This window comes from Xenopus laevis, chromosome 4L (assembly GCF_017654675.1).
Source record: "Xenopus laevis strain J_2021 chromosome 4L, Xenopus_laevis_v10.1, whole genome shotgun sequence".
Classification (NCBI taxonomy): Eukaryota; Metazoa; Chordata; class Amphibia; order Anura; family Pipidae; genus Xenopus; species Xenopus laevis.
The window spans coordinates 41,197,044-41,223,407 of NC_054377.1; the positions used below are offsets into that span (position 1 = coordinate 41,197,044).

Below are 26,364 nucleotides of genomic sequence, written 5' to 3' on the forward strand. Positions count from 1 at the left end.
ATGGGAGCTTTTTCAGAACTTGAATGAACTCACAACGCGAATGGTTTCTAATTTAAGAAAAAACTTGAATGGGAAAAAACATGAATCAGCGAGTTCGGGGTTAACAACCAAAAAAGTTGATCAATTAGAGCTCGAACTTCATGAAGGTTGTTAACATCTTCATATGGTTCAAGGGACTTCTGCCATTGACTTCTACAAGACATTGACAGGTTTTAGATGGTTTATTTTTGGATTCAAGTTATTTCCAGGGTCTGGGTATAATAAATTTGTGGTTTTTAATAAAACCTCCAAAAATTTGTTGTTTTCTTGTAACCCAAAATTTTATTTTTTTATTCAAAAATGCTCTTGAAAACACAAATTTTTAGTGAAATTAACAACTTGACCTTTAATAACTAAAGGCCATTCCCTTAGAGAAATGATAATGCAATATTTTGGAGATTTCAGGAAGGGGGGTCTCCAGATAACATCCCAATATTTTAATTCTATGAGGCATTATAATAAATAGCTTTTTGACTAAATGCAATTCTATGTTTAGATGCGCAGACAATGACAGAGAGTGTAGATGAGGAACAGGAACTACGAGAAGTCCTTGTCATAAGCCCTAAAAAAACAGAACAAAAAAAAGATGAAGATAAAGAAGATATTGAGACAAGGGAAAAAGTAGAGGAAAAGTCCCTTGATAAGCATAAAGTGGAAGATCAAAATGAAGAACAAGAAGCCACAGTTATAGGCAATCTGGAAGAAAATGAGAAAGACGAAAAAGAACTAAAAAAAGAGAGACCTAAAAAGAAAAGACTAAAGAAGTGTTTTCGTTTTCTGGCTCCAGTGATCAAGAAAATAGAAGGTCGAAAGAAAGGAGAAAATTAGAAACATGAAAAAATGAGAAGCAAATGATACAAAAAGTAATACAGCCTTACCACCATTGACAGGCTTAGCTCAATGTTAAACCAACAGTCTTCTCCTAATCTGTCTAGTAATAAGATATACAGACTAATATAGAAATGTAAAGGCTGGTACCTTATGCTGTATTATAGTAGAGAAGCTGGGACTAAAATATGCAGGATCGTAAGAGCAGAGAAAAACAAAATACGTCTGGCATAACCTGTCAACATTTCTGTAATCCAGGCCTGGACTGGGAGTCAAAATAGGCCCTGTCATTCCAAGTACACAGAGGCCCAAACTGCCTCCTACCAGCCCAAACAGCCTCCTACCAGCCTACTATATGGTAACTTTTATGGAGCCGTACAGCAGCCCCTCTGGCATTTGCCAGAACCCACAGATTGCCAGTCCGGGCCTGCTGTAATCTATCTACAAAAAACAATAAAAATATTTGAATTTTACCTGTATTCAAAGTATTATCTTCATTGCTATTTCTACCTGCAATAGTGTAATCTAGCCCATAGAGACATGTAGTTACAACATGAAATTTGACATAAACATTTCTATGGGGACCAAAGATCTGCTTTAAACTCACCACATTAATGCAAACTCCATCCCATTTGGGTCTGCAAATCAGTATTGCTTTGTCACAATCAGTTACTTTCATATATAGATGATTTACTCCTTTGATATTTAGATGCATTTTGGGAAACTTATAGAATGCATGGTGGGTTGGAATGTTTAAAATATGACAAGCAATCAGAGTATGTCTGTGCAGCTGTATATATTGTACTATTTGTGGCCTCCGATTAAACACAAGCGGCTTTTACACCTTTCTTTGCAGTTGTGCCTTCATTTGCCTTTGCACCATCACAACATGGTGGTTCAAGTTAAGAGATGTAAAACAGCAATATTTACTTCAATATATATTCTAGTTTGGTAACTTTCTTTACTATGCCACTTAATATAATATAAACGGTTGCTTACAGGGGAGCTATCGCGAAAACAAAATTTTAATACAAGGTAGAGCTCATGAAAATAGTCAATTTTGTAAATATGTTTGATTAAGAGATACGTTTAGTTTATTAGTTATACTTTTTTTTTCCTCATGACTGACTCTCTGCATTCTCTGTCTGTTAGTACACTGAGCTCTAGGTCGGGGTTGTGTTTTCATTGACAGGTGAAATCCTACTTTTTATTGGTTGCTAGGCTACGTGCAGCATCTCGTGTCCCACATGCTTTTCTGGAATGGAGGGGGAGGAACAGGAAAGAGATGTATGTGAAATGGACAGGGTACAGAGCTTATAAAGTTAAAAACTGCTGATGCTGGCTGTGGGGGTGTGATTTAATTAACATCAGCAGGTACGGTAAGGACGAAAGGGAGCTAAATTAGATCTACTGGTGCTCATACTTTTGATATACATACCCCCATATGTAATATAAGGTGCTAAGTTTGCCCAGCAGCAGTAACCTATAGCAGCCAATAGGATGTTTGCATATAAACAGGTGACCTGTAAATGCTTCCTGCTGATTAGTTGCTATGGGTTACTGCCCCAGGGCAAACTTAGTGCCTTTTATTACATAACCCCCTATATGAGATGAGTGACATACTGTATAGTTCTGTACACCTATTAATCAATCGCAGTCTGCTTAGATCGAATGGGTGGTAATTCATTTTCCCCTCCACCCACTGCCTTGCAACATTGCTCAGAGTGCCGGAAACCAAGCAGAAATAAAGCCTCTATCAAAGGGGTGGTATTTCAAGTTAACTTTTAGTAACTTGTAGAATGGCCAATTCTAAGCTAAGCAACTTTTCATTATTTATTTTTTATAGTTTTTGAATTATATGCTGTTTTCTTCTGACTTTCCTGCTTTCGAATGGGGGTCACTGACCCCATCTAAAAACAAATGCTCTGTAAGGCTGCAAATGTATTGTTATTGCTACTTTTTATTACTCCTCTTTCTATTCAGGCCTCTCCTATTCATATTCCAGTCTCTTATTCAAATCAATGCATGGTTGCTAGGGGAGTTAGGCCCATAGCAACCAGAGTGCTGACATTGCAAACTGGAGAGCTGCAGAATAAAAAGCTAAATAACAACTGAAAAACAGCAAATAATACAAAATTAAATCCCTATGCAAATTGACCTGAGCACAAGATCCCTAGCGAAGTTTCGATAGGCACAAACGAACGCTATTGCATCTTTACTATCAAATGGTCATATTACCGAAGCTTCACTAGCAAAAAGTCCCCAGTGTTCGGCGTCCATGACAAAACGCCGCATTTTACTAAATTGGCGTACTAGGGACGAATTTGCGCCTGACAAAGTGTGGCGATGCCTGCTAAGCTGATGCTGGCGAAAATTCACCCTTTAGTTAATCTGCCCCATAGAACTTTACACATCTGCTGTGTTCTTGTGCATAAAATAAATTATGTTTCTGATAAATCTAGCATATTTTGAAATCTTAGGTTGTGAAAAAAACAACAACAATGATATATTGTTTTCCAGGGTAAACTAAAAAACCCTCCCAGGAAAGGCCCCTAAAGTGAAAGAGCGCAATATGTTCAACAATGGTCTGGTAATAAAAGCACCAAATCAGCCAAGTTGGCTGACAGTGAAAGGGTTAACCATGCAGTTATTTAGGTTTGTTTTTTTTATTAATGATTTTCACAATTTTATTTAATTATTGTGATTTTTATTGCACTTTTAATCTTGTATTTTTATTCATTAGGTGTTTCTTAGCACACTTAGCAGTTTGGAGTAGCAAGGCATAGCTAACCCTGTTGGATGCACCTGAATGTGCACTTTCCAAAAATATATGGCTTTCTGGCCTCTTTGTACAGTTAGTCTGGGTTTGTTCCCAGAAGGTGTGTTAGCAGCCGAAAAAAATCTATGCTTGTTTGAACGTCAAACTGTTCAGTAGACCACTTACAATTTAGGGTGTTTTATCTTTGTATGTATGGGATAGATAATTGAGGCAAATTGCAATAATTTATCTTGTGAAGAAAAGATCCCAGAGATAGGATTACAATATCTGTAGCCAAACAGTACATAAAGAAAAGTCGATACATTGCTGCCTAAGCAATATCTGAGTTGATGATGTCACAATTATATTTCCCAAGTAGCCCTTTCAGCTAGATAAGTTTAAAGCAAATAAGTTGATGATGTCATAATGATGTTTCCCAAGTTGTCCGTTTCACACAGCCTAGGCAAATCATCAAACTCAGTTTGATTATTAGTAGCATCATGGCTTTATTGCAAGTTGTGAACTTTTTATTTATTCTATTATTTTTTATAACTGAAGCTTTTTCAATGGAATCACCAAAAGGTAATTAACTCATATATATCCATAAATGTTAAATGAAGTAATGCAAGTATAGTTTAAAAATACTTATAGAGGACAGCTAACAAGTGCTAGTTTTTAGTTCTGAAAGATTTGTGTATTCTTCTAAGAAATATAATAGATTTGTTAAAATTTGCAATCTAATAATATGGTATATGCATTGTATAATAGCTTCTAGAACAAATGCACAGGGCAGAGGCATATTTTATATGAATAAATACAACATTTTCTATATTTTGGTGTTACTGACCTTAAAATTACTATTAGTAACCAGCGCACTCCTACCTAGGGGAACCAACAACTTTGAGAAAGGGATTCCTTAATATATTTTGACATCTTGGCTTATATTATGTCTCTTTTTTATGGGGTTGAATGCATTCTTTGTGAAAAAATATAAGGAGGTAGCTAATATTTCCATGTGGTGCCAAATTTGCTAATTTATAAGGACCAAAACATAGCAATGATTAGCTAGGCTTAATGATTTATTTGTAATCGAAAAAACCTTCTGCAACAAATCTGTGCCGAGTATAGAAGCAGATTTTATATAAATAAATATGAAGATTTTAATCATAAAGAAATTCATATTATTGCATTGGGAGTAACAGAAATACTTCTATAAAAGTGCTTGTTTACCTAGGCAAACATTTATAAAGGAGAAGGAAAGGCCTATTTACTTGTGGGTACCAAAAGTTAGGTACCCTTCAACTTTCTTCAAATTTCCCGGGGCAGACGCATGCGCAGTAGAACAAAATAGCCAACTTAAAAATAGCCAGTTAAAGTTCGGCTTTGCATGCTACTGTGCATGCTCACCCATGTGAAGAAAAAAGAAGGAAGCCAAACGCTCGCTGGGAAAACCCCCGGATCAGTGAAGTTTTCTGCTGATAGGAGCATCGGCCCGGGGTTTCAGGTAAGTACATACAGTCACATGCGGGTGCCTGACTTTTGGCACCCCCAAGTAAATACCGACTTTCCTTCTCCTTTAAGTTTTCTTTTATATATGAAATATAATTTTATGTATTGTCTGAATATGGTAAACTGTAAGAAGATTACTAAGAAGATGAACACTGACCATAGTTCTTGAATGTAACTAATTGCAGTGATTGTTAATCCTACAAATTAAAAATCCAAACGTAGATCTTAAATTAATTTTTTTCTTCTTTGTGCAGGTTTTTGGAGTGCAGCAGTAATGAAAGAAGTTTCTGAATTAAGAAGAATAGCTGTTTCTAGCCTTGTCTGCATTATATTAATAATACTGCTTAGCATCGTTATTGTATGGTGAGTCCTTAACTACATCCTAGCATATTTAGTGTGGTTGAAAAATAATGCTATGCTTTGGTTCCCTACTTTAAAAATACTTATTTCTCTCAATATACTTCTATCTTGACCCCTCAACAAAATCACAGTACCCCCTGCATTTCCACTGAATTGCCTGAATTGCCTGTCTAGTTTATTTAGACAAAAAACTTTATGAAATCATTAACATGATTACAGACCCAGGGGCTACGGTAAACATTTTACAGTTCCCTTTTTAAAATCCACATCAGTGACTTGAAATTTAGCACACTTTTTACCATATGTTGTTCCCCAATCCCCTATTTTGGGTGGGCCTTGGTATGTTTTTATACTCTGTGGTCACATGCGTTGCACCAGGGATAAGGGATATTTTTGTTTAATGTTCTATGGAGTGTAAATATATACATATGTAAATTAAAACTTTTTCTTTTCTTTTCATCAATAGGTTAAAATCGAAGATAAAAAAGATCAATGCTAACATGGTACAAACCTCTTCAAAAGGTAATTCATTGAAATTATTGTTATTGCAAAAGGAAATGTATTTTCCTTTGTGCATGTTAAGTGTATTCACCCTTTAGATGTTTGCACAAATACCAATGTGGGCTTAAATGCAGTAGGCACAGCCCTTTAGTGTAATGATACATGGGAGATTTGCTACATTTCACTAACTCGCCAATTTATTGCTCCCAAGGACTGGGACAAAAATGCTGCAAATCTCCTTTCTATTCAAATGAATTACTAAGAAGAACAAATAATTAAAAAATACAGTTCTGCACATTTCCAAGCACTTCTCACTTCTCTATGTTAATATATTTTTTTAACACATCAAAAGCATAAACATGCAGCATGTTGCACTGAAAAACACACACTAAATTATGATTGTACTAAACACATCTGACGGCTCTTTGATACCACCAGGCAAGATAAAATGCATTCAAATCATGTGCTTAGGTGTACACAAATGTGTGTCTTATCGTATGTCAAATACATAGTCTTATGATTTTTCCCCGTTCAAAGTGCAGACCTCTCAAATGGTGGAAACAATGGTAATTTAAAAAAAATATCTGTCATGTACTCTAGCCCCTGCAGTGGTGTGGAGCTCCTGTTGTGGGCAGCCTGGTTGGGACATATGCATCTTATTTTCCCCATAGTTTGTAGATCCCTAAGATTACACTAAACTCAAATAACAGAGTCTACTGATTTGTGACTCTTAGGGTGGTGTCAGAAAGGGAGATTAATCGCCCAGTGACAAATCTCATCTACTGGGGGCAACTAATCTCCCCGTACTGCCTTCCCGCCGGCAAGAATACGAATCGCCGGTGGTAAACTTTAAATTTCCAAAGTCACCCAAAGGAGATTTGTCACTGGTTGACTAATTTCCCAGTCTGCTGTCCAGACAAAGGCAGCATTTTCCCAAGCATTTGGAAAGATTTTGTGTGTAAACAAGAAAATATGCAAAACATTTAGAAATAAGGATATATTTAAAAAGTACACTAAGGGGGTTATTTATCAAAGGTCAAAATTTAGAGCTATGGGAGCTTTTTCAGAACTTGAATGAACTCACAACTCGAATGGTTTCTAATTTAAGAAAAAAATTTGAATGGGAAAAAACATGAATCAGCGAGTTCGGGGTTAACAACCAAAAAAGTTGATCAATTAGAGCTCGAACTCGAACTTTATGAAGGTTGTTAACATCTTCATATGGTTCAAGGGACTTCTGCCATTGACTTCTACATGACATCGACAGGTTTTAGATGGTTTATTTTTGGATTCAAGTTATTTCCAGGGTCTGGGTATAATAAATTTGTGGTTTTTAATAAAACCTCCAAGAAATTTGTTATTTTCTTGTAACCCAAAAATGTATTTTTTATTCAAAAATGCTCTTGAAAACACGAATTTTTAGTGAAATAAACAACTTGACCTTTAATAACTAAAGGTCATTCCCTTAGAGAAATGATAATGCAATATTTTGGAGATTTCAGGAAGGGGGGTCTCCAGATAACATCCCAATATTTTAATTCTATGAGGCATTATAATAAATAGCTTTTTGAATAAATGCAATTCTATGTTTAGATGCGCAGACAATGACAGAGAGTGTAGATGAGGAACAGGAACTACGAGAAGTCCTTGTCATAAGCCCTAAAAAAACAGAACAAAAAAAAGATGAAGATAAAGAAGATATTGAGACAAGGGAAAAAGTAGAGGAAAAGTCCCTTGATAAGCATAAAGTGGAAGATCAAAATGAAGAACAAGAAGCCACAGTTATAGGCAATCTGGAAGAAAATGAGAAAGACGAAAAAGAACTAAAAAAAGAGAGACCTAAAAAGAAAAGACTAAAGAAGTGTTTTCGTTTCCTGGCTCCAGTGATGAAGAAAATAGAAGGTCGAAAGAAAGGAAAAAATTAAAAAACATGAAAAAATGAGAAGCAAATGATACAAAAAGTAATACAGCCTTACCACCATTGACAGGCTTAGCTCAATGTTAAACCAACAGTCTTCTCCTAATCTGTCTAGTAATAAGATATACAGACTAATATAGAAATGTAAAGGCTGGTACCTTATGCTGTATTATAGTAAAGAAGCTGGGACTAAAATATGCAGGATCGTAAGAGCAGAGAAAAACAAAATACGTCTGGCATAACCTGTCAACATAACTGTAATCCAGGCCTGGACTGGGAGTCAAAATAGGCCCTGTCATTCCAAGTACACAGAGGCCCAAACTGCCTCCAAACAGCCTCCTACCAGCCCACTATATGGTAACTTTTATGGAGCCGTACAGCAGCCCCTCTGGCATTTGCCAGAACCCACAGATTGCCAGTCCGGGCCTGCTGTAATCTATCTACAAAAAAACAATAAAAATATTTGAATTTTACCTGTATTCAAAGTATTATATTCATTGCTATTTCTACCTGCAATAGTGTAATCTAGCCCATAGAGACATGTAGTTACAACCTGAAATTTGACATAAACATTTCTATGGGGACCAAAGATCTGCTTTAAACTCACCACATTAATGCAAACTCCATCCCATTTGGGTCTGCAAATCAGTATTGCTTTGTCACAATCAGGGTACTTTCATATATAGATGATTTACTCCTTTGATATTTAGATGCATTTTGGGAAACTTATAGAATGTATGGTGGGTTGGAATGTTTAAAATATGACAAGCAATCAGAGTATGTCTGTGCAGCTGTATATATTGTACTATTTGTGGCCTCCGATTAAACACAAGCAGCTTTTACACCTTTCTTTGCAGTTGTGCCTTCATTTGCCTTTGCACCATCACAAAATGGTGGTTCAAGTTAAGAGATGTAAAACAGCAATATTTACTTCAATATATATTCTAGTTTGGTAACTTTCTTTAATATGCCACTTAATATAATATAAACGGTTGCTTACAGGGGAGCTATCGCGAAAACAAAATTTTAATACAAGGTAGAGCTCATGAAAATAGTCAATTTTGTAAATATGTTTGATTAAGAGATACGTTTAGTTTATTAGTTATACTTTTTTTTCCTCATGACTGACTCTCTGCATTCTCTGTCTGTTAGTACACTGAGCTCTAGGTCGGGGTTGTGTTTTCATTGACAGGTGAAATCCTACTTTTTATTGGTTGCTAGGCTACGTGCAGCATCTCGTGTCCCACATGCTTTTCTGGAATGGAGGGGGAGGAACAGGAAAGAGGTGTATGTGAAATGGACAGGGTACAGAGCTTATAAAGTTAAAAACTGCTGATGCTGGCTGTGGGGGTGTGATTTAATTAACATCAGCAGGTACGGGTAAGGGAGAAAGGGAGCTAAATTAGATCTACTGGTGCTCGTACTTTTGATATACATACCCCCATATGTAATATAAGGTGCTAAGTTTGCCCAGCAGCAGTAACCTATAGCAGCCAATAGGATGTTTGCATAAAAACAGGTGACCTGTAAATGCTTCCTGCTGATTAGTTGCTATGGGTTACTGCCCCAGGGCAAACTTAGTGCCTTTTATTACATAACCCCCTATATATGAGATGAGTGACATACTGTATAGTTCTGTACACCTATTAATCAATCGCAGTCTGCTTAGATCGAATGGTTGGTAATTCATTTTCCCCTCCACCCACTGCCTTGCAACATTGCTCAGAGTGCCGGAAACCAAGCAGAAATAAAGCCTCTATTAAAGGGGTGGTACTTCAAGTTAACTTTTAGTAACTTGTAGAATGGCCAATTCTAAGCTTAGCAACTTTTCAGTTGGTCTTCATTATTTTTTTTTTTTATAGTTTTTGAATTATATGCTGTTTTCTTCTGACTTTCCTGCTTTCGAATGGGGGTCACTGACCCCATCTAAAAACAAATGCTCTGTAAGGCTGCAAATGTATTGTTATTGCTACTTTTTATTACTCCTCTTTCTATTCAGGCCTCTCCTATTCATATTCCAGTCTCTTATTCAAATCAATGCATGGTTGCTAGGGGAGTTAGGCCCATAGCAACCAGAGTGCTGACATTGCAAACTGGAGAGCTGCAGAATAAAAAGCTAAATAACAACTGAAAAACAGCAAATAATACAAAATTAAATCCCTATGCAAATTGACCTGAGCACAAGATCCCTAGCGAAGTTTCGATAGGCACAAACGAACGCTATTGCATCTTTACTATCAAATGGTCATATTACCGAAGCTTCACTAGCAAAAAGTCCCCAGTGTTCGGCGTCCATGACAAAACGCCGCATTTTACTAAATTGGCGTACTAGGGACGAATTTGCGCCTGACAAAGTGTGGCGATGCCTGCTAAGCTGATGCTGGCGAAAATTCACCCTTTAGTTAATCTGCCCCATAGAACTTTACACATCTGCTGTGTTCTTGTGCATAAAATAAATTATGTTTCTGATAAATCTAGCATATTTTGAAATCTTAGGTTGTGAAAAAAACAACAACAATGATATATTGTTTTCCAGGGTAAACTAAAAAACCCTCCCAGGAAAGGCCCCTAAAGTGAAAGAGCGCAATATGTTCAACAATGGTCTGGTAATAAAAGCACCAAATCAGCCAAGTTGGCTGACAGTGAAAGGGTTAACCATGCAGTTATTTAGGTTTGTTTTTTTATTAATGATTTTCACAATTTTATTTAATTATTGTGATTTTTATTGCACTTTTAATCTTGTATTTTTATTCATTAGGTGTTTTTTAGCACACTTAGCAGTTTGGAGTAGCAAGGCATAGCTAACCCTGTTGGATGCACCTGAATGTGCACTTTCCAAAAATATATGGCTTTCTGGCCTCTTTGTACAGTTAGTCTGGGTTTTTTCCCAGAAGGTGTGTTAGCAGCCGAAAAAATCTATGCTTGTTGGAACGTCAAACTGTTCAGTAGACCACTTACAATTTAGGGTGTTTTATCTTTGTATGTATGGGATAGATAATTGAGGCAAAGTGCAATAATTTATCTTGTAAAGATCCCAGAGATAGGATTACAATATCTGTAGCCAAACAGTACATAAAGAAAAGTCGATACATTGCTGCCTAAGCAATATCTGAGTTGATGATGTCACAATTATATTTCCCAAGTAGTCCTTTCAGCTAGATAACAGTTTAAAGCAAATAAGTTGATGATGTCATAATGATGTTTCCCAAGTTGTCCGTTTCACACAGCCTAGGCAAATCATCAAACTCAGTTTGATTATTAGTAGCATCATGGCTTTATTGCAAGTTGTGAACTTTTTATTTATTCTATTATTTTTTATAACTGAAGCTTTTTCAATGGAATCACCAAAAGGTAATTAACTCATATATATCCATAAATGTTAAATGAAGTAATGCAAGTATAGTTTAAAAATACTTATAGAGGACAGCTAACAAGTGCTAGTTTTTAGTTCTGAAAGATTTGTGTATTCTTCTAAGAAATATAATAGATTTGTTAAAATTTGCAATCTAATAGTATGGTATATGCATTGTATAATAGCTTCTAGAACAAATGCACAGGACAGAGGCATATTTTATATGAATAAATACAACATTTTCTATATTTTGGTGTTACTGACCTTAAAATTACTATTAGTAACCAGCGCACTCCTACCTAGGGGAACCAACAACTTTGAGAAAGTTAGGCTAGGCTTAATGATTTATTTGTAATCGAAAAAACCTTCTGCAACAAATCTGTGCCGAGTATAGAAGCAGATTTTATATAAATAAATATGAAGATTTTAATCATAAAGAAATTCATATTATTGCATTGGGAGTAACAGAAATACTTCTATAAAAGTGCTTGTTTACCTAGGCAAACATTTTTAAAGGAGAAGGAAAGGCCTATTTACTTGTGGGTACCAAAAGTTAGGTACCCTTCAACTTTCTTCAAATTTCCCGGGGCAGACGCATGCGCAGTAGAACAAAATAGCCAACTTAAAAATAGCCAGTTAAAGTTCGGCTTTGCATGCTACTGTGCATGCTCACCCATGTGAAGAAAAAAGAAGGAAGCCAAACGCTAAATGGTGCTCGCTGGGAAAACCCCCGGATCAGTGAAGTTTTCTGCTGATAGGAGCATCGGCCCGGGGTTTCAGGTAAGTACATACAGTCACATGTGGGTGCCTGACTTTTGGCACCCCCAAGTAAATACCGACTTTCCTTCTCCTTTAAGTTTTCTTTTATATATGAAATATAATTTTATGTATTGTCTGAATATGGTAAACTGCTGTCTGTTACTAAGAAGATTACTAAGAAGATGAACACTGACCATAGTTCTTGAATGTAACTAATTGCAGTGATTGTTAATCCTACAAATTAAAAATCCAAACGTAGATCTTAAGTTAATTTTTTTCTTCTTTGTGCAGGTTTTTGGAGTGCAGCAGTAATGAAAGAAGTTTCTGAATTAAGAAGAATAGCTGTTTCTAGCCTTGTCTGCATTATATTAATAATACTGCTTAGCATCGTTATTGTATGGTGAGTCCTTAACTACATCCTAGCATATTTAGTGTGGTTGAAAAATAATGCTATGCTTTGGTTTCCCTACTTTAAAAATACTTATTTCTCTCAATATACTTCTATCTTGACCCCTCAACAAAATCACAGTACCCCCTGCATTTCCACTGAATTGCCTGTCTAGTTTATTTAGACAAAAAACTTTATGAAATCATTAACATGATTACAGACCCAGGGGCTAAGGTAAACATTTTACAGTTCCCCTTTTAACATCCACATCAGTGGCTTGAAATTTAGCACACTTTTTACCATATGCTGTTCCCCAATCCCCTATTTTGGGTGGGCCTTGGTATGTTTTTATACTCTGTGGTCACATGAGTTGCACCAGGGATAAGAGTACCAAGACTTCCATTTTTTTTATTTTTGTTTAATGTTCTATGGAGTGTAAATATATACATATGTAAATTAAAACTTTTTCTTTTCATCAATAGGTTAAAATCGAAGATAAAAAAGATCAATGATAACATGGTACAAACCTCTTCAAAAGGTAATTCATTGAAATTATTGTTATTGCAAAAGGAAATGTATTTTCCTTTGTGCATGTATAGTGTATTCACCCTTTAGATGTTTGCACAAATACCAATGTGGGCTTAAATGCAGTAGGCACAGCCCTTTAATGTAATGATACATGGGAGATTTGCTACATTTGCTACATGCTCCCAAGGACTGGGACAAAAATGCTGCAAATCTCCTTTCTATTCAAATGAATTACTAAGAACAAATAATTAAAAAATACAGTTCTGCACATTTCCAAGCACTTCTCACTTCTCTATGTTAATATATTTTTTTAACACATCAAAAGCATAAACTAGCAGCATGTTGCACTGAAAAACACACACTAGATTATGATTGTACTAAACACATCTGACGGCTCTTTGATACCACCAGGCAAGATAAAATGCATTCAAATCATGTGCTTAGGTGTACACAAATGTGTGTCTTATCGTATGTCAAATACATAGTCTAATGATTTTTCCCCATTCAAAGTGCAGACCTCTCAAATGGTGGAAACAATGGTAATTTAAAAAAAATATCTGTCATGTACTCTAGCCCCTGCAGTGGTGTGGAGCTCCTGTTGTGGGCAGCCTGGTTGGGACATATGCATCTTATTTTCCCCATAGTTTGTAGATCCCTAAGATTACACTAAACTCAAATAACAGAGTCTACTGATTTGTGACTCTTAGGGTGGTGTCAGAAAGGGAGATTAATCGCCCAGTGACAAATCTCATCTACTGGGGGCAACTAATCTCCCCATACTGCCTTCCCGCCGGCAAGAATACGAATCGCCGGTGGTAAACTTTAAATTTCCAAAGTCACCCAAAGGAGATTTGTCACTGGGTGACTAATCTCCCAGTCTGCCACCATCCTTAATTGTCTGCTGTCCAGACAAAGGCAGCATTTTCCGAAGCATTTGGAAAGATTTTGTGTGTAAACAAGAAAATATGCAAAACATTTAGAAATAAGGATATATTTAAATAGTACACTAAGGGGGTTATTTATCAAAGGTCAAATTTTAGAGCTATGGGAGCTTTTTCAGAACTTGAATGAACTCACAACTCGAATGGTTTCTAATTTAAGAGAAAATTTGAATGGGAAAAAACATGAATCAGCGAGTTCGGGGTTAACAACCAAAAAAGTTGATCAATTAGAGCTCGAACTTCATGAAGGTTGTTAACATCTTCATATGGTTCAAGGGACTTCTGCCATTGACTTCTACATGACATCGACAGGTTTTAGATGGTTTATTTTTGGATTCAAGTTATTTCCAGGGTCTGGGTATAATAAATTTGTGATTTTTAATAAAACATCCAAAAAATTTTTGTTTTCTTGTAACCCAAAATGTTATTTTTTTATTCAAAAATGCTCTTGAAAACACAAATTTTTAGTGAAATAAACAACTTGACCTTTAATAACTAAAGGTCATTCCCTTAGAGAAATGATAATGCAATATTTTGGAGATTTCAGGAAGGGGGGTCTCCAGATAACATCCCAATATTTTAATTCTATGAGGCATTATAATAAATCGCTTTTTGACTAAATGCAATTCTATGTTTAGATGCGCAGACAATAACAGAGAGTGTAGATGAGGAACATGAACTTCGAGAAGTCCTTGTCATAAGCCCTAAAAAAACAGAACAAAAAAAAGATGAAGATAAAGAAGATATTGAGACAAGGGAAAAAGTAGAGGAAAAGTCCCTTGATAAGCATAAAGTGGAAGATCAAAATGAAGAACAAGAAGCCACAGTTATAGGCAATCTGGAAGAAAATGAGAAAGACGAAAAAGAACTAAAAAAAGAGAGACCTAAAAAGAAAAGACTAAAGAAGTGTTTTCGTTTCCTGGCTCCAGTGATCAAGAAAATAGAAGGTCGAAAGAAAGGAGAAAATTAGAAACATGAAAAAATGAGAAGCAAATGATACAAAAAGTAATACAGCCTTACCACCATTGACAGGCTTAGTTCAATGTTAAACCAACAGTCTTCTCCTAATCTGTCTAGTAATAAGATATACAGACTAATATAGAAATGTAAAGGCTGGTACCTTATGCTGTATTATAGTAAAGAAGCTGGGACTAAAATATGCAGGATCGTAAGAGCAGAGAAAAACAAAATACGTCTGGCATAACCTGTCAACATAACTGTAATCCAGGCCTGGACTGGGAGTCAAAATAGGCCCTGTCATTCCAAGTACACAGAGGCCCAAACTGCCTCCTACCAGCCCAAACAGCCTCCTACCAGCCCACTATATGGTAACTTTTATGGAGCCGTACAGCAGCCCCTCTGGCATTTGCCAGAACCCACAGATTGCCAGTCCGGGCCTGCTGTAATCTATTTACAACAAACAATAAAAATATTTGAATTTTACCTGTATTCAAAGTATTATATTCATTGCTATTTCTACCTGTAATAGTGTAATCTAGCCCATAGGGGAATGTAGTTACAACGTGAATTTTGATATAAACATTTCTATGGGGACCAAAGATCTGCTTTAAAGGAGAAGGAAATGCAAAAATCATGCACTACCTCCCTCTAAAGTACTTACTTTGATGACCTTAATCGCTGTATTTTCTGCTCCGCAATCCGAATACAAAAGTATAAAATCGTGTTTGATGTTCTGCTCTGCTTCAGAACAACACGGCGGCCATCTTGCTTATGGATTAAAGGCTTCCTTCACCTCTCTGCGCATGTGCAGAAAAAAAACTTCCCCTCACCCCAGGAGCACGTCACACATGACTTGGTGCTCAGTTCCAGTTAGAAAGGCAGCGAGTGCGCACAACAGTAAGTTAATTCCACTGTCCACCAATGTTTATAATAGGCGTGCTGCCTACTGTAAAAATGTTGATTTAAAAAATGTCCCCTCGCTGCACACTGCAAGTGCTCAACGTTGCTATGTAGCTTTTACCTTCAATAATAAAAAAACAAATGATCATGCGTCTCCACAGATGCAGTACGAAGCACTGCCGCGCTGATTGGTTGGGGGAGCGTGTCCAGGGGTCAATGATGACACGCGCATAGCTGATTTGCATGCATGTCATTTGACATCAGAGAAAAGCTCAGCCTCTGAAGCATGCGCAACAGAATAGAATTTGGCCCAACGTGACTCAAGGCTGCCTCGGGCAGCAGGGAGGAAGCTGCCTGCAAATTCTGTGACATCACTAGAGCCCTACGCTACATTCTAATCAGAGCACAGTTCCTGCTACTAGACACCAGGGAGACAGCATTTACTATGTTCTATAAGTAATTAGTATACCAGCCTTGTGATAGAACTTTACTTAGAATTTAGCTTTCCTTCTCCTTTAACCTCACCACAGTAATGCAAACTCCATTCCATTTGGGTCTGCAAATCAGTATTGCTTTGTCACAATCAGGGTACTTTCATATTTAGATGATTTACGATGCCTTTTGGGAAACTTATAGAATGTATGGTGGGTTGGAATGTTTAAAATATGACAAGCAATCAGAGTATGTCTGTGCAGTTGTATATATTGTACTATTTGTGGTCTCCGATTAAACACAAGCAGCTTTTACACCTTTCTTTGCAGTTGTGCCTTCATTTGCCTTTGCACATAATCACAAAATGGTGGTTCAAGGTAAGAGATGTAAAACAGCAACATTTACTTCAATATATATTCCAGTTTGGTAACATTCTTTAATATGCCACTTAAAGGGGTTGTTTACCTTCAATGTCCACATCGTATTAAACTACTAAAAATGCTCTCATTGTGTTAGAAAACCCATTTGACATAAAAAAAAGTAAAGAGGTCATTGTAAAAGCTAGTTTATTTACCATTTAAATCTGTCCTTCTCCTGTCTCTCTGATCAGTTTTCTGAAGGATGGGAGTGGCCTGTTTTACACCTGCACTTCCTATATGATTACATCATCACTCTCAGGCTTTGCCCTTACTTGGTTCTTATTGGCCATTGAAACTGCCCTCCCCTTGTAATTCATTGGTTGCTTGTGCACTTGTAAGCAGTCACATAAATTCTCCCTTGCATTGGCTGCTATTTTATGTGCATTACTTGTGTGTCTCACATAGGTAAAAAATGCAAATAAGCCTATACATTCATTAATGGACATGTAAACTCTATGGGGCAAATTCACTAAAGAGCGAAGCGCCTAATGCTAGCGCAAATTCGCCAGCTTGACATCATTTCATTCGACGATTTACTGACGGGTACTGGTGTAAATTCGATAGCGAAGTGGACCTACTCTAGTCCTACTTTGCACCCTTATGCCAGGCGAAGTTGCGCTATGGTGAAGGGACGTAACTACACTAATTTACTAACTTGCGTATTTTACTGAACGTTACCTCTTGTGCCAGACTTGCCTTCCCCACCTCAGACCAGGCGAAGTGCAATAGAGTAGATAGGGATTGCTTCAAAAAAAGTTGAAATTTTTTCTAAGTCCCAAAAAACGCTGGCGTCTTTTACTTTTTTTATGGGTGATAGGCTGAAAAAGATCGTAATTTTTTTGGGGGTACCCTCCTTCCCCCCTACATTTCCTAACATATGGCACCTAAACTATACAGTGGGCACATGTATAGGGCAAAATAACAACTTTATTTTATTTTATGAAGTTTTCCCAGGCTTGTGTAGTGTAATGTATTTGCTTTTACATATACGTCCATTGTACTTTAACTTGGCGCCATATGCAAATTAGGCTTCGCTAGCGTAACTTCGCTTTCCTTGACGTAGTGCAAATTCGCTACCGTTCGCCTCCCTGAGCGCAACTTTGGATTTTAGTAAATTTGCGGTGCCCTGGCGAAGTGTGGCGAAGCCTGTGCTAACGCAACTCCACAGGTTAGTGAATTTGCCCCTATAAACCAGGGGCCCCAACCTTTTTTTTTTGCAAGGACCAGGGGGGTGGGGTGGCAGCAAATTTGTAGTGCCGGCGTCCAATTTTGGTGCGGCTGCATCTAATTCGGTGCTCCTCGTTTTTGCGCACTGGGCTCGGCGGCCCAGTGCGGGAGTGTCCTGGCCCGGCGGTTGGGGACCCCTGCTATAAACCCTTACCATGTCTTTAAATTGGGTACATATTTCCCACACAAAATTCATCATGTCTCTGTATTTTTCCCCTCCGTTAGTCTGCACAGTAGTGTTTTCCTGATTACATGATATGCTTCAACCAGGCGGCCATTTTCTATCAGCTACATCATCATTTATATTTGTATATCCAGCTACACCTGATGTCCTTGCTCAGAAGTTTTGTTTTGTAATGTAACCTTATTAGTAAATATGGGTAATCCTACTCACTCCTACATGTAATCCCACTCCTACATGTAATCCCACTCCTACATGTAATCCCACTCCTACATGTAATCCCACTCCTACATGTAATCCCACTCCTACATGTAATCCCACTCACTCGTATGCATAATCCCACTCATACAAGTAATCCCACTCATACATATGAACAATCCCACTCACTCATATGCATAATCCCACTCATACATGTAACCTCACTCATACATGTAATCCCACTACTACATTTAACCCCACTCACTCATACATGCAAATCTGGTCAATAATATTCCTAGTACGTTCTTGGCAGATAGAGACCTTGTCTACCAGCATATACAGTGTTAAAGTACAGGGCTGCATTGAAAACTTCAAACGCAGGTAGTATGGCATTCTTTTGGGGGAAGCGGGTCTTTGCACTTTGCTTTGGAGTGCAGAGATTTGCTGCAATTTTTAGTGCAGAGAAGGATGCAAAACACAGTGATCTACCATGTTTTTTGCATGCACAGTACATAATCCTCCTGCAATGTAGCTACTGCAAATGCACCAGACTAGAACAGGGGAGAAAGAATGAGAATGGTGGTGTAGTAGCTATCATTACACAGTAACCTTAAGATATAGTGTACAATGCCAGTATATGTAATGGGTGAAGTACATGTGTGCACATTTTATCCTGTTAGAGGGTAATCAAAACAGCAAGTGGATCAGGGGTTTTTCAGTCTGATTTACTTACAAGACACTTTTCTCCTTGCCCGCAGCAGGTTGGAGGTTATAGCAGAATAACTTGACGATCTTTAGATAATTAAATCCAGTCCGTTCAGCCAGTGGAGCACAGGAAGAAACACACACAACTCTTTAAAATGGCCCCTGTAGTGACTAGGGATGAATCCAGGATTCGGTTTGGGATTCAGCCTTTTTCAGCAGGATTCGGCCGAATCCTTCTGCCAGGCCGAACCGAATCCAAATCCTAATTTGCATATGCAAATTAGGGACTGGGAGGGAAATCGCGTGACTTTTTGTCACAAAACAAGGAAGTAAACATTTTTTCCCCTTTCCGCCCCTAATTAGGATTCAGTTCGGTATTCGGCCGAATCTTTCACGAAGGATTCGGGGGTTCGGCCGAATCCAAAATGGTGGATTCGGTGCATCCCTAGTAGTGACACAGGCCAATGTAAGCGCCAAACACAGAATGTTGCATTCCACCTGCATTCAGAGCTTACATGCGTCTGTGTCAGTATGGGAAAGAAAATGCAGCACGTGGCATCTTGATGAAACGCTCAAACCTGCACATCAAATGCATAAAATAATACCCCTGTGTATGAGCCCTAGGAGTGAATTTTCTCTAATTTGACAATCTGATAAGTCATACTTTTGGTTTGGTATATATTATAGTATAGCCCAAACACACAGAAATTTGTTGCCTGTGGTAAGAATGGAGGGGGAGGAACAGGAAAGAGATGTATGTGAAATGGACAGGGTACAGAGCTTATAAAGTTAAAAACTGCTGATGCTGGCTGTGGGAGTGTGATTTAATTAACATCAGCAGGTACGGGTAAGGGAGATAGGGAGCTAAATTAGATCTACTGGTGCTCGTACTTTTGTTATACTATATGAAATGAGTGATGTACTGTATAGTTCTGGTACTGTACACCTGTTAATCAATCGCAGTCTGCTTAGATCGAATGGGTGGTAATTAATTTCCCCCTCCACCCATTGCCTTGCAGCATTGCTCAGAGTGCCGGAAACCAAGCAGAAATAAAGCCTCTATTAAAGGGGCGGTACTTCAAGTTAACTTTTAGTAACTTGTAGAATGGCCAATTCTAAGCTAAGCAGCTTTTCATTTGGTCTTCATTATTTATTTTTTATAGTTTTTGAATTATTTGCTGTTTTCTTCTGACTTTCCTGCTTTTGAATGGGGGTCACTGACCCCATCTAAAAACAAATGCTCTGTAAGGCTGCAAATGTATTGTTATTGCTAGTTTTTATTACTCATCTTTCTATTCAGGCCTCTCCTATTCATATTTCAGTCTCTTATTCAAATCAATGCATGGTTGCTAGGGGAGTTTGGACAAATAGCAACCAGAGGGCTGACATTGCAAACTGGAGAGCTGCAGAATAAAAAGCTAAATAACTGGAAAACAGCAAATAATACAAAATTAAATCAATTGCAAATTGTCTCAGAATATCACTGTCTACAGCTTACTTAAAGTTAATTACAGGTGAACAACCCCTTTAATTGTCGTCTTTTCAGAAGAGGGAACAGGGCTTTTTGTATTCAGAATTCTCCCATATGATTCAGTCTGTTCAAATCCACAGTTTTATTCCCAGCTAAACTCTAAGCAGCCCAGATATAATATTCTAAATAATCAGGTAAATATTGAGGCTCAGTTGAACCAAATAAAACTGAGGAATTTATTGATTGGCTCAGGGACATATTTATATATATATATATATATATATATATATATATATATATATATATATATATATATATATATATATATATATATCAGAACCCAAGGGCCCATGCCTATGGTGGCAGTTTAGGATGCAGCCTTCAAGTGCCTATATAGTAGATTGAGTTGTTTTTTTTGTAAGGAACATAACATATTGGTATCAGTCCAGGTTTAATGTATCTTTCCAGAGCATGCTGGCGAAAATTCACCCTTTAGTAAATCTGCCCCATAAAACTTTCCAAATCTGCTGTGTTCTTATGCATAAAATAAATTATGTTTCTGATAAATGTGTTTATATTATGAGGAAAAAATATAATAAAAATTCTAGCATATTTTGAAATCTTAGGATATACAAAAAAAACAACAATGATGTATTGTTTTCCAGGGTAAACTAAAAAACCCTCCCAGGAAAGACCCCTAAAGTGAAAGCGCAAAAATGTTCAACAATGGTCTGGCAATGAAAGCACCAAATCAGCCAATATGGCTGGCAGTGAAAGGGTTAACCATGCAGTTATTTAGTTGTTGTTTTTATTGATTTTCACAATTTTATTTGATTATTGTGATTTTATTGCACTTTTAATCTTGTATTTTTATTCATTAGGGGGCAGATTTACATAGGGTCGAATATCGAGGGTTAATTAACCCTCGATATTCGACTGCCGAATGTAAATCCTTCGAGTTCGAATATCGAAGTCGAAGGATTTACCGCAAATAGTTCGATCTAAGGATCGAATGAAAAATCGTTCGATCGAACGATTAAATCTTTCGAATCGTTCAATTCGAAGGATTTTAATCCATCGATCGAATGATTTTTCTTCTACCTAAAAATTGATAGAAAGCCTATGGGGACCTTCCCTATAGGCTAACATGGCACCTCGGTAGGTTTTAGGTGGCGAAGTAGGGGGTCGAAGTTTTTTTTAAAGAGACAGTACTTCGACTATCAAATGGTCGAATAGTCGAACGTTTTTTAGTTCGAATCGTTCGATTCAAAGTCGTAGTCGAAGGTCAAAGTAGCCAAAAAAATCATTCAAAATTCGAAGTTTTTTTTTTATTCTATTCCTTCACTCAAGCTAAGTAAATGGGCCCTAGGTGTTTCTTAGCACACTTAGCAGTTTGGAGTAGCAAGGCTTAGCTATCCCTCTTGGATGCATCTAAATGTGCACTTTCCAAAAATATATGGCTTTCTGGCCTCTTTGTACAATTAGTCTGAGGTTGTTCCCAGAAAGTGTGTTGGCAGCCGAAAAAATCTATGCTTGTTGGAACGTCAAACTGTTCAGTAAACCACTTTCAATTTAGGGTGTTTTATACTTGTATGTAAGAAATCGGGATAGATAATTGAGGCAAATTGCAATAATTTATCTTGTGAAGAAAATATCCCAGAGATAGGCAAAACAGTACACAAAGAAAAGCCGATACATTGCTGCCTAAGCAATATCTGAGTTGATGATGTCACAAATATATTTCCCAAGTAGTCCTTTCAGCTAGATAACAGTTTAAAGCAAATAAGTTGATGATGTCATAATGATGTTTCCCAAGTTGTCCGTTTCACACAGCCTAGGCAAATCATCAAACTCAGTTTGATTATTAGTAGCATCATGGCTTTATTGCAAGTTGTGAACTTTTTATTTATTCTATTATTTTTTATAACTGAAGCTTTTTCAATGGAATCAACAAAAGGTAATTAACTCATATATATCCATAAATGTTAAATGAAGTAATGCGAGTATAGTTTAAAAATACTTATATAGAGGACAGCTAACAAGTGCTAGTTTTTAGTTCTGAAAGATTTGTGTAATCTTCTAAGAAATATAATAGATTTGTTAGAATTTGCAATCTAATAGTATGGTATATGCATTGTATAATAGCTTCTAGAACACATGCATAGGACAGAGGCATATTTTATATGAATAAATACAACATTTTTTATATTTTGGTGTTACTGGCCTTTCAAATTACTATTGGTAACAATCGCCCTCCTACCTAGGGGAACCAACAACTTTGAGAAAGGGATTCCTTAATATATTTTGACATCCTGGCCTATATTATGTCTCTTTTATGGGGTTGAATGCATTCTTTGTGAAAAAATATAAGGAGGCAGCTAATATTGGTGCCTAATTTGCTAATTTAAAAGGACCAAAACACAGCAATGATTAGCTAAGTTTAATGATTTATTTGAACAAATCTGTGCCAAATATAGAAGCAGATTTTATATAAATAAATATGAAGATTTTAATCATAAAAACATTCATATTATTGCATTGGGAGTAACAGAAATACTTCTATAAAAGTGCTAGTTTACCAAGGCAAACATTTTTAAAGGAGAAGGAAAGGCCTATTTACTTGTGGGTGCCAATAGTTAGGCACCCTTCTACTTTCTTCAAATTTCCTGGGGCAGACGCATGCGCCTCAGGCAAATAGCCTGTTAAAGTTTGGCTTTTCACGCTACTGTGCATGCGCACCCATGCGAAGAAAAAAGAAGGAAGCCGATCGCTCCATGGTGCTCGCTGGAAAACCCATCAGACCAAAACAGTTTTCTGCTGATAGGAACATCGGCCCGGGGTGTCAGGTAAGTATATACTGACTTTTGGCACCCCAAGTAAATACCGACTTTCCTTCTCCTTTAAGTTTTCTTTTATATATGAAATATAATTTTATGTATTATCTGAATATGGTAAACTGCTGCCTGTTACTAAGAAGATTACTAAGAAGATGAACACTGACCATAGTTCTTATATTGCAAGGTTTTTTATTCCTATAAATTAAAAATTCTTATGTAAAATAGATCTATAATTATTTTTTTTCTTTTTTGTGCAGGTTTTTGGAGTGCAGCAGTAATGAAAGAAGTTTCTGAATTAAGAAGAATAGCTGTTTCTAGCCTTGTCTGCATTATATTAATAATACTGCTTAGCATCGTTATTGTATGGTGAGTCCTTAACTACATCCTAGCATATTTAGTGTGGTTGAAAAATAATGCTATGCTTTGGTTCCCTACTTTAAAAATACTTATTTCTCTCAATATACTTCTATCTTGACCCCTCAACAAAATCACAGTACCCCTTGCATTTCCACTGAATTGCCTGTCTAGTTTATTTAGACAAAAAACTTTATGAAATCGTTAACATGATTACAGACCCAGGGGCTAAGGTAAACATTTTACAGTTCCCCCTTTAACATCCACATCAGTGGCTTGAAATTTAGCACACTTTACTAAAGGTTTTTCCCCAGTCCCCCATTTTGGGCAGGCCTTGTTATGTGCTTTACTCTGTGGTCACATAAGTTGCACCAGGGATAAGAGTACCAAGACTTGAATTTTTTTTATTTTTGTTTAATGTTGTAAGGAGTGTAAATATATAAATATGTAAATTGAAACTTTTTCTTTTCATCAATAGGTTAAAATTGAAGATAAAAAAGAAGATCAATGATAACATGGTACAAACCTCTTCAAAAGGTAATTCATTGAAATTATTGTTATTGCAAAAGGAAATGTATTTTCCTTTGTGCATGTTAAGTGTATTCACCCTTTAGATGTTTGCACAAATACCAATGTGGGCTTAAAGGCAGTAGGCACAGCCCTTTAGTGTAATGATACATGGGAGATTTGCTACATTTTACTAACTCACCAATTTATTGCTCCCAAGGACTGGGACAAAAATGCTGCAAATCTCCTATGTATTCAAAGTGAATTACTAAGAAGAACAAATAATTAAAGAATAAATTTCCAAGCACTTCTCACTTCACTATATTAATATATATTTTAACACATCAAAAGCATAAACATGCAGCATGTTGCATTGAAAAACACACACTAGATTATGATTGTACTAAACACATCTGACGGCTCTTTGATACAACCAGGCAAGATAAAATGAATTCAAATCATGTGCTTAGGTGTACACAAATGTGTGTCTTATCATATGTCAAATACATAATCTAATGATTTTTCCCCATTCAAAGTGCAGACCTCTCAAATGGTGGAAACAATAGTAATTAAAAAAAAATATCTTTCATGTACCCCAGCCCCTGCAGTGGTGTGGAGCTCCTGTTGTGGGCAGCCTGGTTGGGACATATGCATCTTATTTTCTCCATAGTTTAGTTTGTAGATCCCTAAGATTACACTAAACTCAAATAACAGAGTCTAATGATTTCTGACTTTTCCCGAGCATTTGGGAAGATTTTGTGTGTAAACAAGAAAATATGCAAAACATTTAGAAATAAGGATATATTTACATAGTACACTAAGGGGGTTATTTATCAAAGGTCAAATTTTAGAGCTATGTGAGCTTTTTTAGAACTCGAAGGAACTCCCAATTTGAATTGTTTCTAATTTAAGAAAAAACTTAAATGGAAAGAACTTGAATCAGCGAGTTCGGGGTTAACAACCAAAAAACTTGATCAATTAGAGCTCGAACTCGAATATCATGAAGTCTGTTAACATCTTCATATGGTTCAAGGGACCTCTGCCATTGACTTCTACATGACATTGACAGTTTTTAGATGGTTTATTTTTAGATTCAAGTTATTTCCAGGGTCCGGGTATAATAAATTTGAGTTTTTTTTAAAAAAAAAAAAAAAAACTTGAGAAATTCGTTTTTAATTTTAACCCGAAAAATCTATTTTTGACTCAAAAATACCCTTGAAAACTCGAATTTATAGTGGAAAAAACAACTCGACCTTTAATAAATCTGCCCCTAAGAGAAATGACTGCCATATTTTGGATATTTCAGGAAGGGGGTCTCCAGATAACAGGTCCCAATATTCTAATTCTATGAGGCATTATAATAAATAGCTTTTTGAATAAATGCAATTCTATGTTTAGATGCGCAGACAATGACAGAGAGTGTAGATGAGGAACAGGAACTACGAGAAGTCCTTGTCATAAGCCCTAAAAAAACAGAACAAAAAAAAGATGAAGATAAAGAAGATATTGAGACAAGGGAAAAAGTAGAGGAAAAGTCCCTTGATAAGCATAAAGTGGAAGATCAAAATGAAGAACAAGAAGCCACAGTTATAGGCAATCTGGAAGAAAATGAGAAAGACGAAAAAGAACTAAAAAAAGAGAGACCTAAAAAGAAAAGACTAAAGAAGTGTTTTCGTTTCCTGGCTGCAGTGATCAAGAAAATAGAAGGTCGAAAGAAAGGAGAAAATTAGAAACATGAAAAAATGAGAAGCAAATGATACAAAAAGTAATACAGCCTTACCACCATTGACAGGCTTAGCTCAATGTTAAACCAACAGTCTTCTCCTAATCTGTCTAGTAATAAGATATACAGACTAATATAGAAATGTAAAGGCTGGTACCTTATGCTGTATTATAGTAAAGAAGCTGGGACTAAAATATGCAGGATCGTAAGAGCAGAGAAAAACAAAATACGTCTGGAATAACCTGTCAACATAACTGTAATCTATCTACAAAAAACAATAAAAATATTTGAATTTTACCTGTATTCAAAGTTTTATATTCATTGCTATTTCTACCTGCAATAGTGTAATCTAGCCCATAGGGACATGTAGTTACAACCTGAATTTTTACATAAGCATTTCTATGGGGACCAAAGATCTGCTTTAAACTCACCACATTAATGCAAACTCCATTTCATTCAGGTCTGCAAATCAGTAGTCACAATCAGGGTAGTTTCATATATAGATGATTGACTCCTTTGATATTTAGATGCATTTTGGGAAACTTATAGGATGTATGGATGGTTGGAAT

General features: G+C 36.6%; 1 protein-coding gene across 3 annotated transcripts in view; it reads left to right on the forward strand.

The window, feature by feature from the left end:
- Positions 1-26,094, forward strand: part of LOC108714007 — a 30,329-nt gene extending 4,235 nt beyond the window's left edge. Inside the window, exons 6-17 of one of the 3 annotated variants that reach the window (XM_041590136.1) lie at positions 4,184-4,207; positions 5,389-5,497; positions 5,961-6,016; positions 11,241-11,264; positions 12,316-12,424; positions 12,895-12,950; positions 15,589-15,738; positions 16,503-16,550; positions 22,308-22,331; positions 23,469-23,577; positions 24,044-24,102; positions 25,471-26,094. In XM_041590136.1, the coding sequence (XP_041446070.1) occupies positions 4,184-4,207; positions 5,389-5,497; positions 5,961-6,016; positions 11,241-11,264; positions 12,316-12,424; positions 12,895-12,950; positions 15,589-15,738; positions 16,503-16,550; positions 22,308-22,331; positions 23,469-23,577; positions 24,044-24,102; positions 25,471-25,802 (1,100 nt within the window). In that variant the 3' untranslated portion in view covers positions 25,803-26,094. The remainder of the gene's footprint in view (positions 1-4,183; positions 4,208-5,388; positions 5,498-5,960; positions 6,017-11,240; positions 11,265-12,315; positions 12,425-12,894; positions 12,951-15,588; positions 15,739-16,502; positions 16,551-22,307; positions 22,332-23,468; positions 23,578-24,043; positions 24,103-25,470) is intronic. The other 2 variants (XM_041590137.1, XM_041590138.1) reach the window with 2 other exon arrangements.
- Positions 26,095-26,364: the final 270 nt, after the last annotated feature.